The 18,122-nt window shown below is 34.7% G+C and overlaps 1 protein-coding gene across 10 annotated transcripts in view; it reads left to right on the top strand.

Annotated features, from left to right (window-relative positions):
• PTPRD (protein tyrosine phosphatase receptor type D) overlaps positions 1-18,122 on the top strand; it is a 1,630,925-nt gene that overhangs the window by 1,497,158 nt on the left and 115,645 nt on the right. For 8 of the 10 annotated variants that reach the window (XM_070051957.1, XM_070051959.1, XM_070051970.1 and 5 more), the window contains 3 exons: positions 4,472-4,632; positions 10,818-10,832; positions 15,412-15,524. In XM_070051957.1, the coding sequence (XP_069908058.1) occupies positions 4,472-4,632; positions 10,818-10,832; positions 15,412-15,524 (289 nt within the window). The remainder of the gene's footprint in view (positions 1-4,471; positions 4,633-10,817; positions 10,833-15,411; positions 15,525-18,122) is intronic. The other 2 variants (XM_070051976.1, XM_070051973.1) reach the window with 1 other exon arrangement.

Here is an 18,122-nt window from a genome sequence, read left to right as displayed (position 1 = left end):
CCAGGGAAAGGCAAGCACAGCCAGTTTCCTTAAGTATAGCAATTTAGAAGGAACTTTATCAGTAAAAAAAAAAAAAAAAAAAAAAAAAAAAAAAAAAAAAAAAAAAAAAAAACACAATAAAGTTAGAAAATAATTCAATAAAAGAATTCCTGAGGTACTCTAAGTAATGAGTTGTCTTCTTTGATGGAATTCATCTTGCTCTTATATTTTGTACTTCAGTTGCTTTGAATGTTTAAAAAGAGAGAAATCATTGTTGGGGAAGGGTGGTGGATTTTGAAGTCAGTTCACAATAATGTGTAAATATATATTTTGAACTACATTTTTCTAGTCGGGGTCTAAATCTGACAGAGGTGGCAACTCATCTGAGCTAGTCACTTCCTATATATAAGAAATCGAGAAAAAAATCCATGTTCTGCCAATCAGGTATTAAGTGTGTACAGTGGGCATCCCACAAAAGACTGATGGTTTTCCCCTGCAGAAAATCAAAACATAAAGACAACCGCTTTGCCTTGTTTGCCTTTATGAGCAGAAAGTCATTTAAATACAAAGTGATGGCATTCTCATAATTTTAATATATCAAGGTACTTTCTCTTTCTAGTTAAAGGTTTTAAGTAGAACATCAAAGATATGAGATATTGGAAACTAAAAAAAACACTTAAATACTTAGAAGTTTGAAATTTTTTTTCTTTAAATAGCTCTAGAAACATTTCAGAAATCTCAGAGCATTGAAGTAGATCAGAGAAATCAGGGGGAAAAAAAAGAAAAAAAAACAAATGTCTCTTCTGATCATGCTCAATGACTATATCATTCTCAGACTATGGTTTCTGAAGTCTCTCAGAAGTTTCCAATAATGCTTAAATGTGTCATCATCAATGAAAAGTCTAGCCCTTCCCCTTAGGGTGTCTTCTCACAGTTCCATTAAGTATAGAATTAGGATATTTTTTCAAGTATGTTATCTAAATTTCCCCTTTGATAATGTTTCTCAGCATTGCTTTTAAACAATCATCTTATGATCCATGCATATTTTAGGGCAGTATTAACGTGGTGGAAGAGACTTGCATGCAGAGTCTGATGTTTTCAGTGATTCAGTCCTTTATTAGGCCTCAGCTTTCCATGGCTCACTGTGTTTTGCATAACCACCACAAGGCTAGACTGGCAATTTTCAGAAATACAACATTTCTCTTCCTAATCCCAATCGTCAAAAAGACACAAACTTCCTGCAAATCCATTGTCTCATTTTACGAATTTCAGAGAACTGATTTAGAATGATCTAAAATTTATTCTCTTCTATTTTTTACACATAACAAATAGTACTTTTCATGAGGCTAATATCATTTTATGGCTTTGTTTATATTTTTATATATCCCTGATTTGAGTTGGAAATCTGTGTGTTTTGGGGAAAGAAGGTTGCTTAGATTTCCATCTCCATTGACCCAGATTAGTATTTCTAAGGCTCTTGGTAAAGATTTTTAAATCAGAAAGTTTTGCTTACTTCTGTCTGCCAGTCAGTTTGAATGCAACCTGTAACATGGAGGTGGGAAAATATGAATCAAAGCCTTTATATTTATATAGAGAATCTATTATGCTTATTTAAAGAATCATGTTTATTGGATATAGAATCCTCCAGGCCCCTGTCTAAATTCCTTCCTTCCTTCCTTCCTTCCTTCCTTCCCTTCTTAGCTGTTTCCAAGAATGTTGGAAATATATACTAAGTTTCCATGTTCTTACACTGAAATAAAACATGTGAAACACTAGTCATTCCAATGAAAAAAAAAATGGGGAGAAAGAGTAAAATTGAAGCATTTAGTGAAATGTGTTCTTCCTGCTTGATGGCTGAGCTTGGAAGAGTTAAATTCAGAATATATGCCCTAAACTAAGTTTTTAAAAGATGGAAGTTTAAAATTAAATGTATTTACTGTTCATTAAAAGTAAGCATGTAAACTTAGGTCATGATCTCAGCCTTTTGACAAGATGACTATTTCATTTTATTTAGTAAAGATTTGCAGAGAACCTACTAAGTATGAAGTTCTGTGGTAGCTGTGTTAAGCATGTAAAAGTTTATAAATCCCTACCTTCTAGGACTTTACAGTTTCATTAAGGGAAAGGAAGCATATACCCAAACTAAAAAAAAAAAAAAAAAAAAAAAAAATAGATTTTGGTTGGAGCCATTTAAAAGGGAATATGGAACTAAATTAAATTGTGTCATTTATTATTTTTACCTATATTTTTTGGAATGACAAATTATTTCCCATTACAAAGAGGTGGCCTCAATAGGTCAGTTTAAGTAGGGCCTTGGAGAATAGTTGAATTTTAGGAACTAAATGTTACGAAACTTGTGAGGGAGTTAAAGAGAGAGAAGAGAGCGTTTGGAGAATAGTAGCAAGAAGTTCTCTGTGATGGAATATATTGTATGTGGTAAGGACGTTTAAAATTAAATCAATGAGTCCCTTGAGATCCATGTTAAGATATCTGTGTTTTCTCTGGGTATTGCCAGAGACCCTCTGGAAGGCTTTATTTACAGTGGCAGTTTAGGACAGTAACTGTCCTAAACTAGATGAAGGAAGAAACTCTTGACATGGCTAGGAGAGCATGAATGAGGCTCTGAAGAAAAGTGCTACCATGAGACTTTAAAGAACAGATGTACCTTAGGGTCCCTGACATGGTAAAATCAGTAGCTTCCTCTCCTGGAGACTGAAAGGATAAAAGCAGTTGTGAAATCAGGAGACAGGTGTTTCCACAAACAGGAAAAATATACACTTTACCATGCATCTATATAAGAATCTCCAGAAACCACTGAAAATTAAGAGGTGGGACTTAGTAGTAATTTCTGAGTTTAAAGAACTGTGTGCATATAGGCTGTCTATCCCTCTCTCTCTCTAACTTTGCCTATCAAATAAATAAATAAATCTTAAAAAAGAGAGGTAAAGACTGAATAGACAATGAAACCTGACAAATAAGAGAATAGGACCAGTGGTGGCATTGTAGTGAGTGGTGCAAGAAGCAAGGTAGTCAGTGGGAGTGGATTAGTCTATATTGGAGTTGGAAAGTTAAAGGAAGAGAAAGGACCTTAAGAGGCAGTCAAGGGCATGCTTTTCTTAGATAGGCTAAAGCAAGACACAACAAAATAGAATATTATGTAAATAAATTTTACAGATATTCATTCTACTCCTTTACCAAGTAACTATATTTCCTTTTTTTAAAAAAATATTTATTTATTTTGAAAATCAGAGTCACAGAGAGGGAGGGAGAGACAGGGGAGGAGATGGGGTGGGGGAGAGAGAGAAAGAGATCTTCCATCAGCTAGTTCACTCCCAAGATGGCCACAACACCTAGGGCTGGGACAGGACAAAGCCAGGAGCTAGGAGCTTCATCTGTGTCTCCACAAGGGTGCCAGCGGCCCAAACACTCAGGCCATCTTTCTCTACCTTTTCCATGCCATTAACAGGGAGCTAGATCCAAAGTGGCACAGCTGGAACTTGAAGTGGCCCCCATATGGGAAACCAGTGTCCCTGGTACTGGCATTTGTAATGCTAAAACACTGGCCTCAACTAACTGTATTTTCAAAAAACATATTTATTATCAATTATCTATTCAAACAAGCATACCAACCTCTCAGCTGTAGCTGTAATAAATGTAAATGTGAACTGCTAAATCCTTTGAAGTTCTAAAAATTCTGTTTTAGAAGGCCATGTCATCATTCCCGTTCATCTAGCCTCCATATTGGGAACATTGTAATTCTCCTTTAACCTCATGGTCTCTCTATAGTTTGGCCTTCATTTCCTAGCTAATGTACAGAAGTAAGGAGTCCTGATGTAGTTTAACATTTGATTAAATACTACCTCACTTGTTATACTCTGTGAGTGCTTGCTTTTTTGCCCTCTTTAACTGGGGTTCCCCTTACCTGAACTGTGTGGGAGGACCAGAAGATTTCAGAGGTTTTTGGATTTTGGATTATCTGCAAAGAATTTACTGATGCGGTACCTCTAAGCCCAAAATGCTATGAAATTATTAGAAAAGTGGCAGATTTTGGAGCATTTCAGGTTTCAGATTTTCAAATAAGGAAATGTCCAGCCACTAATGTTTTCAGCACTGGAACTCACTTTTCTTGAATTCTCATAGCACCTAAGACATTGATATAATGCACCTTCATTCAGTGTTTTGTACTATGTAATCACTGAAGCTTTAGACTTTATAAGATTGTTTAATACAGCTTGTATAGAAACTGATGAAAGTATCTGTTAAGAAATGTTACCAAAATGGGTTTGTTTTAAAATATTTCACTCTGAAAGCAAGCTCATATTGCAAAACACCTTCCTTTTCTCATTTTTTACTTCTCTTCACCCATCTATTTTACGAACATTGCTTCAGATACTTATTAAAACCACTCTGTCCTGGACATTCCTCTTCTAATGCTAGAGAAATTCTGGAAAGCCGTAATTTTGTAACTAATACAGACTCTGCTTTTCCTCAGAAGATGTATGCAACCAGCCCCTACTCTGACCCCGTTGTGTCCATGGATTTGGATCCACAGCCCATCACAGATGAAGAAGAAGGCTTGATCTGGGTTGTAGGTCCCGTCCTTGCAGTGGTCTTTATCATCTGCATTGTCATTGCTATTCTTCTTTATAAAAGGTAGGTTTGTCTGCTATTTTTATTGCAATTTTTGATGTTGCCTTATTTTTGAAGCCTTGATCATTGTTGATTTTAGCACAGATATTTCAGTGAAGCCCTGATAATTATGGAAAATATTTCCATTCCAGTTAGAACACATGTAAAGATGGAGCTTGGTGGTAGAATATTATTCAGTATATGGTCCAGATTTTTGTTGTCCAGCATATATATATATATATATATCCTATCCTCCATCTTCTGAGCTACTTCATGTAGGATGAGCATTTTTCATGACAGTTAAGACATTAGTATGTTCACAAATAAATAATTTCATACCACCTTAAAGTTGATCACTAATTTAGATGAGGAGTTGCTGCATTTCAACCTATTTTTTGAAATAATTTTGCCCATTTGTATTCATTTCATAAGTCTAATTTCCGCATATACTTATCTCCAGGGACATTTTTCTAAAAATTTAGCAAAATTGGCTAAAAATTAAAGATTAAAGAAGAAATCAAAGGAGAGATGTAAAATAATTCTCTCACTTTTCTTTTAACCCTTACACCATATATCCAGTAGGAAATTATCAGTTATGCACAAGAAAAGATGGGAAGATATCATTGTCCTTTTTAAAACTATATTTAACCTAAGCATTTATACTAGTTAGTGCCAATCTGATTAATGTCTTTGATTATAATTGGGATGCAGATAATCCATATCTACTCAATACTTTCTAATCTTCCTTTCTTTTTCAATTCTTTTTCTGCCTCTATTACATATAAGCAAGAATATTTTCCTAGGTTACTGCCACATCATTTGGATGGGGTGGACATTATTAATATTTACCCTAAATATGCTGACTTGAAGCTGTAATTATTATAAAAGTATAGCATTATTACAATTAACATTTGAGTATATGATATACTATATTTAACATTTACAATGACCAAATTCTGAATTTTCTCCCTTAAATAAATTTCTCTTTTCTTCCAAAGTTTTGTTATCATAAAACTTTAATCTGTGTTTGCATTTTCCTTTGTTGTATATCATGTCTTGGAGTGATACTATGAGGATGATCTCTGCCCTCTACTGTAAGATCACTTCTCTCTCCCTCTTCCTTTTCCTCACTCTTATACAGCACTGGCCCTCAAATCAAATGAGAGTGTCTTGGGTTTTATTCTTGCTTACATGTATAATCTGATAATCTTGTTTTCACTGATTATTTTTCCTACCTTTGTAGCTGCCTTTGGGGATTTATTTAAGTATTTCTACCTGAATGTCCTTGTTCTCTTGTTCCTGTAATGGTTCCCTCTTCCCCCTCCAAGCTTCTTAATTTTTTTTTTCTTATCTTGATCTTGACACTTGAAAACATCCTTCAGAACACTTCTCCTTTGACACACTTTCTCTTTTAAGGCCCTATTCTATTTTATTCCAGTGTGAAGAGAAGGCTGAAAAAATAAAAGACAAATGAAAGAAGTTCATTACTATAACCCATTGAATTCCCTAGCTTGTTTTAGAGTTAAAAGAATGAATGAAATATACAGTATTATTTTTCTCTGTTCACTGCCATCATTCAGTTACCCAGGCATGAAATAGATGAAAAGTCAAGCCATTGAAGGCCAAAATCTCTTCATAGTTGATGCCTGCATCTTCCCATCTAAATCCACACCTTATCGGTATATATCTTAAGCCTCTTGTAGTCTACCACCTCTCTCTGTTGTACGAGGTTAGGGCCAGAAGCCAGAGTCCTGTTTCAATAAAAGCAGGATCTGGTGACCTTTGCTGTGTGTGTTGCACTTACTACAGAGAATGCAATAATTTAAAAAGCAGAAGTAGAATTCTAATTGTTTTCTGGGAAACATTCATTCAGGTGATCACACCTTACTATGTAAGTCAGATCAAGAAACAAGCCCTTGTTGACAGGAGCCTTTTTAGGTCCTAACATCTGACATTTTGTTATTATTCAAAATAATCAAAATCCATGCCTCCTTTTTAAAGTTGTGTTTCTTTCAGGTATACCTGGTTGATCTTAACTCATTCCACTTAACAGAATGTTTATGATCTGTGTGAATAATTTATATAAATGGGAAGAAATATATCCCTGATAATTTGAAATAAATGATAATTAGGTTTTCATTTCTTCATCTGCACATGCTTGAAAAACCTCAGTTATTTTTTCCTACTCCTGCAAAAAAAAAAAAATGGTTTTATGACTCTCTTAAAAGAGAGTTGCATTTTAGCGTGTGCATAGTAAGCATCGTCTAATGCAATTGTTGGAAAATGCGCACATGCTGGAATGCTAAGTATATTTAGCTAACCATCTGAAGGCCCATGAAGCATTTCTGAAATAGAAATGCTTGCTTCAGCAGTAAAGAACATTCCTGACTTGAAATTCAAGTAGACCCAACAATGTCCTTCTTGATTATCATGAGGCAGTTCAAGAGGAAATCTTCCGTACCCAATGAATAGTGTCGCTTATAGCGTGGATTCTGAGCAAAGTTAATTATATAGTAAATACTGCATTCGCTCTTCTTAGGTGCCTTTCATTTCTTACACAGGTCATTGGTGATGACTGTTGTCATTATTACTACTATTATTAATATTGAAGTATTGTAACTCCTATATGCAAATATTGCTTTTAGAATAAAATGAGAATAAAATATTGTTGACTCACATCACTTTGGTAATCCCCTGTATTACATACACCTGCTTGCAGACACATTAGAAATAGGTCTGAAGGGATGAGTGAATTGCCCATGTAATGAAGTGTTTTTATCCTGCTCTCTTGAGGAAACATTAAGACTTACTCTGGTTAATTAATGTGGAAGTGGCATACTCTTTGATATAGCATTGTGTTCATTTAACTACTAGTATGCATACCAAAAATTCATTGATAATTAATAGCAAAAAATCACAGACGATTTATAAGGGCCCTAAAATACCTCCTGAATAATCAAAAAATTTAAAAATATCTTTGGTATGTTTTTAGTGTTAAAAATCTTACACTGTGACTTTTTTGAAATTTTTTTACTCTAAACGGGATTTGTACAATGACTTAAAATGTCATTACAGAGATAAGGTGGTAGGTTTAGATAACTAAGAATTAGAAAAAACACTGTGTTAGGATTCAGGAAACTTGAGTTCAAGTCCCAGTTCTATCATTAGCTGGCTATCCAGGATAGAAGGTCATGCCAACAGTCTAGACCTAGATTTCCTCATTTGTAAAGTAAATTGGTGGACTAGATAATAAAATGTGTTGAAAATATTCCTCTGTAATCAGAAATCATTAAAATATGGTAATATAACTAGTACTATAATGTTATATGATATTATTACTTCATATATGTATGCATGTATGAAATATGAATCCAGGCCATCCTTCATCCATTTACCCTGCAAAACAAAAACAAAAACAAAAGATCCATAAGGCAAGTGAAATTTCTCAGGTATTCATCTACCCTGTGTATCTGTTACATATATAAGATGTTCCATTAGTAGCTCTTAAACTGCGTAAGAATTGTTATTGAAAAATAATCACTTAAAAACAAATGTTAATCTGATTCTATGAAGAAAACTTGAAGATAGATATAATAATATATAATATAATAAATATATAATAAATACAATAAAAAAGGAAAGTGTGGATTAAGAGGTAGTACATGCAGAAGGAACACATTAGGCAAAATTAACATCTTTGAATGGTCACAGCCTAGCATGAATGGACACTGTGGAGATAATAAATCATTTCTGTTCCCACTGTAACACATTAGAGGTCATAAGATTGATGTAACTAAAATATAAATGTCAGCTTTTTCAGGATTTCCCAGCTCCAACACTGGCTCGCTATGGTCTTTGCCTCTTGAGTCTTCTTTTTGTAACAACTCTACATAAATTTCCAAACTTTCATCAAAGAAAGATAGTCTGGAGTATTTTTGAGATGCTTTGAAGAAAAAGCATCACAAGATGGACATCTGGGATGGATGTCAGTTAAGATGCTGTTTGGGACACCTGCCCCCTTTATCAAAGTGCCTGGGTTCTAGTCTTGGCCTCACTTAGGATTCCAGCTTCCTGTTTATGCCACCCCAGGAGACAGCAGGTAATGGCCCACGTGCTTGGGTCCATGCCAAAAACATTGGAGATGCAGACAAGTTCCCGGCTGCTGGATTTAGCCTGACCCAGCCTTGCTCTTTGGGGGCATTTGCTGAGTAAAATAGCAAATGAAAGATTAAAGATTCATTCTCTCTCTCTCTCTCTCTCTCTCTCTCTCTCTCACACACACACACACACACACACACACTTCCTCTCTCTTCTCTCTCTCTCTCTTCTTTCTCTGCCTTTCAAATAAAATAAAAATACAAGAAAAAAAATTTAAAAAGCAAGGAAAAAAACAAGCTGCCACTCCCAGCCGCACATTCTGCCTTCTGTTTGAATAGGCCCTATCCTAAACCTGAAATGTTGTTCCTTTCACTCCCCTGCCAATCCTTTGGACTGGCAGCTTCTAATTCATTTTTGGAAGTAAGCAGAGAGGCACCCTATGACATCATTCTGGGTGCCTCTCTTCTCTCCACCATCTCAAGCTGCCTTGGGTTTCCTTTTCTTAAAGAACTCTCCTATTACTGTAACTTGCCTTTTTCTTGATGACTATCTTTAAGTCTAAGGTCCTTTCTTATTCCTCATTGTTTTCTGTATGTGTACTGGAGTTGTAGGCAGAATAACATTGAATGATATAATTTATAAAAATCCAGCAGTATTAAACTCAATTCCCTATATTCGATTACTTCATCACTTGGTGTCACATTCATCTTGATTGGCAAGGCCTATAATAAAACCTTTGGCTTATAATTTAAATTTATCAGTTTTGAAAGCTTGTGCACATATTTGTACCAGGGATTTACCCATGTGTCTGATGAGGTTAGTTACAAAGAAGAGGAAGTCGATTCCACATGAGCTATGCACTTGTTTATCTGTTAAGCCTTTTAATACACTAAACTGATAAGTAGAATATGCTTTCCCACAAGTAATTCCTTGATAAATTCACTGTTAAAAAACTGAACAAATTAAGAACATTTTTTTGACCTGGAACACCAGGCAAATGACTTTATAATTAAAAATAAAATAAATTAGCCAGTGTGCTTGGTATCATTGTCAATACTCACTTTTTATATGTGTGTTTGTACAATTTAAATGTGGTCCTTTTTTTTTTTTTTTGAGAAGAGATGGATGGGGTTATCTTGCCATACCAGACCCTCCAGTAAGATGACTGCATATTTAATTTGCATTTTGAAATATGTAATACCTTCATTTTTGTAACTAGGGACTCACTAAATACTTTGTGATGTGCTTAAAAGTGAAGATTGGTTACATTAATTCTTTTCAGGAAAAGGTTATACTCTCTGCAAAAATAATATGGTTTTTTACAACATATTATTGCAAGTGAACATGAGCTAGATATATTCATGGATAGCAGCACCTCTTTGATGAGGAAGATATCTGTTATGTCAATGGCTGGTATTAAGATGCTTTTCTGGATTGGCCCAGCTGTATAGATCAGTCACACTCCATATATTTATAATGATGAGTATTATATTTTCCCAAACTGGAAATGTATTTAATCCTTTATTAGAAAAAAGATTTATGATCAATTTACTTGTCAAGAGGTGTTTGAAGAAATCATTTATTATACTTTATAACTTTGTGGGATTTTATTCAATTGTACAAATTTTTATGCAGTTGAATAAAATTTGTAGCTATTTTATTAAAGGAATATTATACTTCTTAGCTGAAGACTTTTTATTTTAAAGGAATGATTTTCATGGAATGTTGTTATATTCTCATTGAGTATATCAGTAGCTGTTTCATGGCATGTTTGTAAAAATCAATGTATATCTCCACCATTGAACTCTTCCTGGGACATAATTAATTGTCACAAGATTTGATAGGTGGATGAATGAAAGTGAATGTGACATTAACACACACATACAAACAATTCTTTATTCAACAATATAACCTCATGTCCTCCATTTATTTCATGATTAGGGGCCTTTGAGTATTCTGATACACTGTCATTTCCTAATGTATGTGTTCAGTTATGTGTCTTTGCTTGTGAGCACTATTTCTTAAATCCTGGTTTTCAAGGTTGCTCTTGTTACCACTGGCCAACTAACGTGTAGCCTTTCTTTTTCCTTTATTGCTGCATTAAAATGGAGCAGTAAACCTGACAGGTGAGGAATAGAGAAAAGAAAAAAAAAACTATAATGCTCAGTAAGAAGAAAATAAGAAACTGATAGGCTTTGGAGATGTTGAAGAGTGAGGGTGGGGGCTGGATTTTAAACGTAAAACTGGCAAATGAAGGATGAACATGCACACATAATTATTTTGATATTGAAATGATTCTGGGGAATATGTATTAAATATCTTCTCCATGTGTGACTAAGACAGATTAAGTAAAAGCAGATTTAAAAGGCAGTAAAACCAGTCCCTGAGTTGTGTTTGTGGTTAAAGTGAAATGAACATTTGTATGTGTTAATGTGTCTCTGCAAAACAGAAATGTCTATAAACCTTTTTTGTTTTGTTTTGTTTGTTTTAGCAATGATCAGTTTTTAAGTTTGACCACAGACACAGGAATACTAGCATTTTCATACCCTACAAATATTGATGGCAGTGCTTTAGTGAAAACTCCCTAATTCAAAGTTACCATCCGTGTATCCTAGCCTTGAATAGTATCAATAAAAATAATAATGATAATAGCTAAAATAAATGTTAAATCATTGAATGATTAGTCAAAGCTAAACTTCATGCTTTCAGATATAAGTATAGATATAAATACACACACACACACACACACATATATATATATAAAAATTGCTAATTACAATTAAATTAAGAAAGGATCTCAAGAATCATCTGCCTTGTTCTCAATGTCATCCTCTAGTGATTCTCACTGAGTGGTCCTTGGCCCAGTAGCAGCCCCATCACCATCTAGGAACTTGGTAGAAATACAGATTCTTGGGCCCTACCCCAGACCTCCTCCTGGTACCCTGCAGGTGGTTCTGAGGCACACTAAGCTTTGAGAAAAGCTGTTGTACTATTTTCTCTGAAATCATTTTCCACTTGTCAGCAAACCAGACACACCCAGGATAGGTGTCTTAAAACCTCTATAATGGTGTCTTTGTGTGTGTCTGTGGACCTAGAAAGTTGTCATTAACCCAGCAGAAAAATGTATGCAAAATATTAGACTTTTTTTCTTTCAGTCCAAAGATAAAATGCTGTAACTCACTTAATATATTCAGAGATCCAACTTCATTATAATACTGTCCACTCTGTATAACTTAACCACTGCCTTTCTGTGCTATTAAGAGGAGAAAGTTGGGTTAACATTTAAGCCTCATTCTAATTCTCTTCTATTTTACAAGTGAAGAAACTGAGAAGAATGTTTGTAGTTTATCCATAAGCAGTGCTAATGTTGAGTTTACATTCTTAAAGGTATTGGAGCCTGAAGGGTTGAACTGATTTCATCAATAATAATAGTAGAGATTTCATCTAACTTTCTTTCAAAAGCCTGTACTCTTATGTCTGAGTATCTCTGTTCAACATCATAAATATGATCATCCACGCAACCTCTCTTTGTTCTTGCTTTCCTCCTATATAACAGCCTGGCAATAGCAAAAGTAAAATTCTCCTCAGACCACAGAGTAGCATTTTGTTCTTGTTTTATATATGTTGTTAACAAATTCTACCAGAGCTGAAATGTCATGATCTTCCATATTCTTCTCATCCATTTCTCACTGCAAGAGATAAACTTACTCTAGAGTTTTATAATCTTAATAGGGAAAGTTTAAGTTGACAAAATGTAGAGTCTTTTTTAGTCACTATTCTTTGTGTTATTCTAATTGGGAATCAGAATGAAGGGACCTCTGAAAATGCATCAGGAAAATGTTGCTATTTGCATTCTTGTTGGGTGTGATTTGGACCATTACATACCTTCTAGTGTTTCAAAACATCAGTTCAGGTTTTAAAACTCCTTACTGTTATGACCAATGATTACCAAATAATTCATCTTCCAAGTCTTAAAAAATTTCCTTTCTGTGTTAGAAAAGAGACATTCCAGCACATAAATGTTTAAAAATTATCTGATAATAATAAAGGCAGAAGAATTATCCATGATGTGATCATCTAAAAGAAGTAAAACAAATTTAGATAGCTGATTTTCCTAACTGGCTAGGATTTTGAGAGGCCTTGGAGATCATTTCATTTAAACAGATAGAGGGGCCAGAGCTGTAGGGTAGCAGGTAAAGTCATCCCATATGGGCATGGGTTCGAGTCCCAGCTGCTCCACTTCCGATCCAGCTCTCTGCTGTCACTTTGGGAGGGCAGTGGAAGATGGCCCAGGTTCTTGGGCCCCTGCCCCCATGTGGGAGACCTGGAAGAGGCTCCTGGCTTGTAGCTTCCGATTGGTGCAGCTCCGGCTGTTGCGGCCAGTTGGGGAGTGAACCAGTGGATGGAAGGCCTCTCTCTCTCTCTGCCTCTCCATCTCTCTGTGTGTAACTCTGATTTTCAAATAAATAAATAAATCTTTAAAAAAAAAAAACAGAATGAGGGAGAAGTTAGTGTTTAAATTTCAGAATATCTCATTCAGTTCATTAATATAAATTATAAGTAATTCTAAATCCCATGCTCTGGGTTTATGAGACTCATATCTTGACAACAGAATGTATTTTCCAACTATCCTAGTACCACACATTGGCTAAATTTCTTAGAGAATATTCTTCGCTATCTCTCAGCTCAGTGTCACTCAGCCTGGCCACTGGGGCAAAGATGAGGAGGCTGTTCCACAAGACTCACCAGAGTAAAAGAGTTTCATTGCCCAGATATTTTTAATTATGGTTTCCATAATCTTGCAAGAATGACAATAGAGCCACTCAGGAAATTGAGAAAAATCCAGGATTTAGTCATTAGTTTTGGCACATCAGTAAAGAAATGCATTTTGCCAACTTAGAAGAACAAAGCTTGAGAAGGACTGCAAGTGTGTAGGAGACCAGCAGCATGCTTCCTGTGAGAGTGACTGTCTAGCCATACATCATGATGTTTCACTAACCCTTTTCAGTTGTGTTATCTTTGCTGCTGAATGGATTCATCAGTGGTGTTAGGCTAATGTCCATAGCATGGGTACAGTGACAGGTTCTGCTCTGAAACTGGTCATCAAGTCCTTCTTTCACATGTTCTTCTGAGCCCCGGTTTCTCTTATATTTTTCTCAACAAACCTCTATCTCTTCCTTCCTTATTCATTTTCCACTCTATACAACTGGTGCTTCCACTGCTATCATCAAGTCTCAAAATGCACTGCTCACCTATAACTGGTGGAATTGAAATGGCTTGGCAGTGTGTTCCATCCTAAGGCTGTACCAACACCTTTAGGTAGAAAAATGAAATCCTGAGACAAATTAATACAAGGTACTGAGAAAGCAAGGGGTCTAAATAGGACTCACCCAAAAACAGACATTCCACTGAGGATGTTTTACTGAGGGTATTGCACTTAAGCAAAGCAGGTGCAGTTTCTCTTTGCATCAATCTTTCCTTCATCCCTTGGTTAGCTTTATTTTATACAGATGAGCAGAGGTGGAAGGCACAGCTGTTTAACATGAGGCCTCTGGCTAACCACAGAATAACCTGTCTGTCCTTGAATGGAGAGCCCATTGCCACAGTAGCAGTAATGAGCTGTTGCATAGTAATATGGGAAAGAGAAAGGACTTCTTTCTCAACACATCTTAGCACTCCTATCCCCAGATAATAATGCTTTGGTTTTGAGAATAGGTGAGATGCTAGGATTAAAACTCCAGCATGGAGATTGCTAGAAACAGTATTTAGAAAAAAAGCACTGTTTGAAAAGGCTTCTACTTGATAAACAGATTTTCAGTCTAATTCAACCTAGAAGGCAGTTATAACTCTGTAATTGTTTGAGAAAAGAATAGGTAAAGAAATCTTATGAACAAATCTGACATTTCTTGCTTAGAAATTTGTTAAAATTGTGTTATGACAGCTTAAACAAGGGTATTTAATAGAACTAGTAGATAGCTTTTAAAACAAGTATAAAATGAATTGTGTGGTACCTTGAGTGATCCTCAGACAAGTTGGACTACTAACTAAGTGAAATTATTTTTTCTCTGATCTTTGTGAGATCAACTTTAATTATCAAAATATTAATCACATTTTAACATCACCATAAACACCCAACGATATTTTGTTCCCTTCCAATGAGGAAGAAAATGGCATGTCAGCTTAGTGTGGTACCAATTCTGCTTCTCAGTATTAGGTTAACAGCAACTTAGAAATATCTTTATCCCCCTGCCTTATGGGAAAGTCTAATGCATGTCTACTTTGTAGCTACCAGTAATATCATCTTAGAAAAGGGGACAGATTGAACTGTTCTCCTAGAGGCCAGGTAATCTCTGTGGAAGCAATACTATTGGCTGTACTGTCTTCCTTACAAATAGAGCTACTGGGTAAGAAAGAATTGCTGAACAAGGATCAAAACATATCTTATGTTTACAACTCATTAAAGCCTAAAGGCAGAGTCACTGAATTATTTGATTCTAGAGCTGAAGGAGAACTTCTGCTTAAACAAAAATTTTAGACCTGATCAAACATTATAGAGCCCAGAGAGAAAAAGCAACCCGACAGGTCACAAATCTAGCTTGTTAATAATTGTTATGAATGCAAACTCCAAGGGAAGGAGTACAACTCTGTGCTCTTTTATCTCTTTCAATTTTTTGTTGCTTTATACTTTTTATTTTATCCCTATAGGAAGAGGGCAGAGTCTGACTCCAGAAAGAGCAGCATCCCAAACAGCAAGGAGGTCCCTTCACACCACCCAACTGATCCTGTAGAACTGAGGCGCCTTAATTTTCAAACACCAGGTAAGAGGCACCACCCAAATGGTCCATATTACAGTTTCTATTTAAAGTTCTTTTATAACCTAATGGATATTGTCTTGAGAGATGAATATATCACTTTGTTCTGAACCATTGTATTCATCCTGCTCTTTTATTTTTATATTATTGTGAATCATCCAAGCATAAGCCTGAAATGAAATTTAAGTTTCTCATATAAATCTGAAGTGGTGTGGAGAGGAGAAAAAAATGTAACTGTCTTCCAAATTTTTTGAAGAATTACAGTCTTTCTAAGAATATTTACATTTATTAATTTAACAGAGGTTACTATTTCCAGTGACACCTAACTGGAAAGAATTCAGTTTCTCATCATATAAAGTGAATGTGTGAATAAAAGCATGAATGTAGACATCATTCATCCCATTGGGAAAGCATAGATTTGTTCTATATTTTTCTATTGGTTTGTGTTTATGGCACTCTGAAACAAAGAGGAGGGAAAGGGGAAAGAAAGATGAGGCAAACATTTCTATCTTTCTAAATATCACCAAATGAAATCTCATGAAACAATTTCGATTTCTTACTGGGAAAATATTTGAAAATATATTTTTTACCTAAAATAAAGAACATTAAGTGCTTCAACAGAAGAACAATACCACTCCTGTCAAGAGGCATCATGTACAATATTGTTAATTTAACCCCATATCTATTTTGCTTTCTTTCAACTAAAGCGTATTTATACCAAATGAAATAAATCATGAATTGTAGAGGGAGCTAAGACTATAAAATTGAGTGGCACTGTTTTAGTATCTTATAATAATGAACAAAGTAAAGTGCTGATCTAAGTTGTTGTATTATACCCCAAATTGTGGGCAGTGTTCTTTGGTGTCAAGTTGATATTCTAACTTCTGGCATGATAAAGTATAAGTTTATTAAACTACACAGTCACAGAGAATTGTTTGAATTGAAAATACATGATTTATTTCATTTAGCATTTTTCTTTTTTTTTTTCATGTAGGTGCATTATAGTGACTAGTAACTCTTCAATTGAAAGAAATGCCGAGTACTTTCAGAGTGGCTATATAACCATAAATATGGGTTTGTTTTAAAGTCTAACTTAAATGAGGATAGACTTTTTAAAATTTAAACATCTTATTGGCTTTATTTTTAGTCCTAAAATCAGACAACATTTCATTCCATAAAATTGATCAAAGATGGGCTTTTTAAGTTTCAGGAAGTTAAACTATACCTTTATCAGTGTAAAACATGTAAGAAAACATTTACATAGGCGAAAAATATAGTGTAAAGGCAAAGCATGAATTGGAGCTATGTAGAAAGGATTATTAGTGGGATGCTGGTGCCTGTAAGCAAGAGAATATAAATGCCTTCAACCAAGAAATCTCTACACTGTGTATTTCTCACTTTGAGTAATTTTGAAAATATAGTCAAACCTAAGAATTCTATTAAGAATTTAATTTTCTCAATGTACATGGGAATTTTGGATCCATTTATGGAGAGAACTGGAAAGGAGAATGAAAATTTCAGTTGATGTGACACTATATGTATCATCAATGACTTTACAAAATTAAAATGGGGCGAGGAGTATAGAAGAAAGTATCATTTGTGTTTATTGCCTCCAATGGATAATAGAATAAAAAGAGCAAAAATAATTAACAAGGAGAAGGAGATAAAGAAGAGGGAGAGAATAGAAAAAGAAAATTTGTTCTAAGACCCTAGTGCATTTGTTTACTCAGGAATCATCATACTGTACACTTTAGCTCAGACAAGCAATTCACTTCAGCTTGATTTGTTGAAATGCTCTATTTTGCCTTTCAAGCTCTATGATGTGCTCTGGTGTCCAGAAAATTTGGCCATTTTGCAAAGGAAATAGACTCGGCTGTTAATGTTAAATGCATTGAAATGTGACCACTTGATTCAGCCAGTATGGATTCCAGCCAGTGACTATGAATTACTTTAATTATTTGTCAGTAGGATGGCAGCAGAAGGTGGGACTGTTAATCATGGGACCTTTTTGTGGCTTTTCCTCTCATCTTATTCACAAAGAGTCAAGAGTTTTCCTGGGTGGTGAAATAAAATATTCCTTTAATTAGTGGTGTTGCATGACAAGTATTATAATTCTGTTTAATTTTGGGATTTAAAATCTTTACATTTCCCTGTCTGTACTTTTATATACATCATATATATGTCTGTACAACTACTTATTCCCAAACATGATAATATTTGAGAATATTTATTGGTGATATGCATAGAGAATATATAATCCATGGATTCACTAGAAAAAATAGCTTTCAATGAAATAAGATACCTGTGATTTACATATTGTTCTATCACAGAAATTGTCCATGAAAGCAAATTATCACTTCTGATGATTCTGTTGCGAGTAATTAAAAACAATTGAACACTGCTGTTTGAAATTCAGTAAGCCTTTCAGAAGGAATATGGAACCACAGTGCTTAACTCACTGATTTCACAAATTCTGCTTTCCTAAAAAATCTATGCATAACTTAGTAAATGAAAGATCTACTTATACTTTATTTTAACTTTATTTTAAATGTTATTTTAAATTATTCTTATTGGAGCTTTTAGATTTAAGGAATCATTTTTTGC

Source organism: Oryctolagus cuniculus, chromosome 1 (genome assembly GCF_964237555.1).
Source record: "Oryctolagus cuniculus chromosome 1, mOryCun1.1, whole genome shotgun sequence".
In the NCBI taxonomy this organism is placed as follows: Eukaryota; Metazoa; Chordata; class Mammalia; order Lagomorpha; family Leporidae; genus Oryctolagus; species Oryctolagus cuniculus.
Note: the sequence above shows the minus strand (reverse complement) of the source record. Positions and strands in the feature narration are given on the sequence as shown.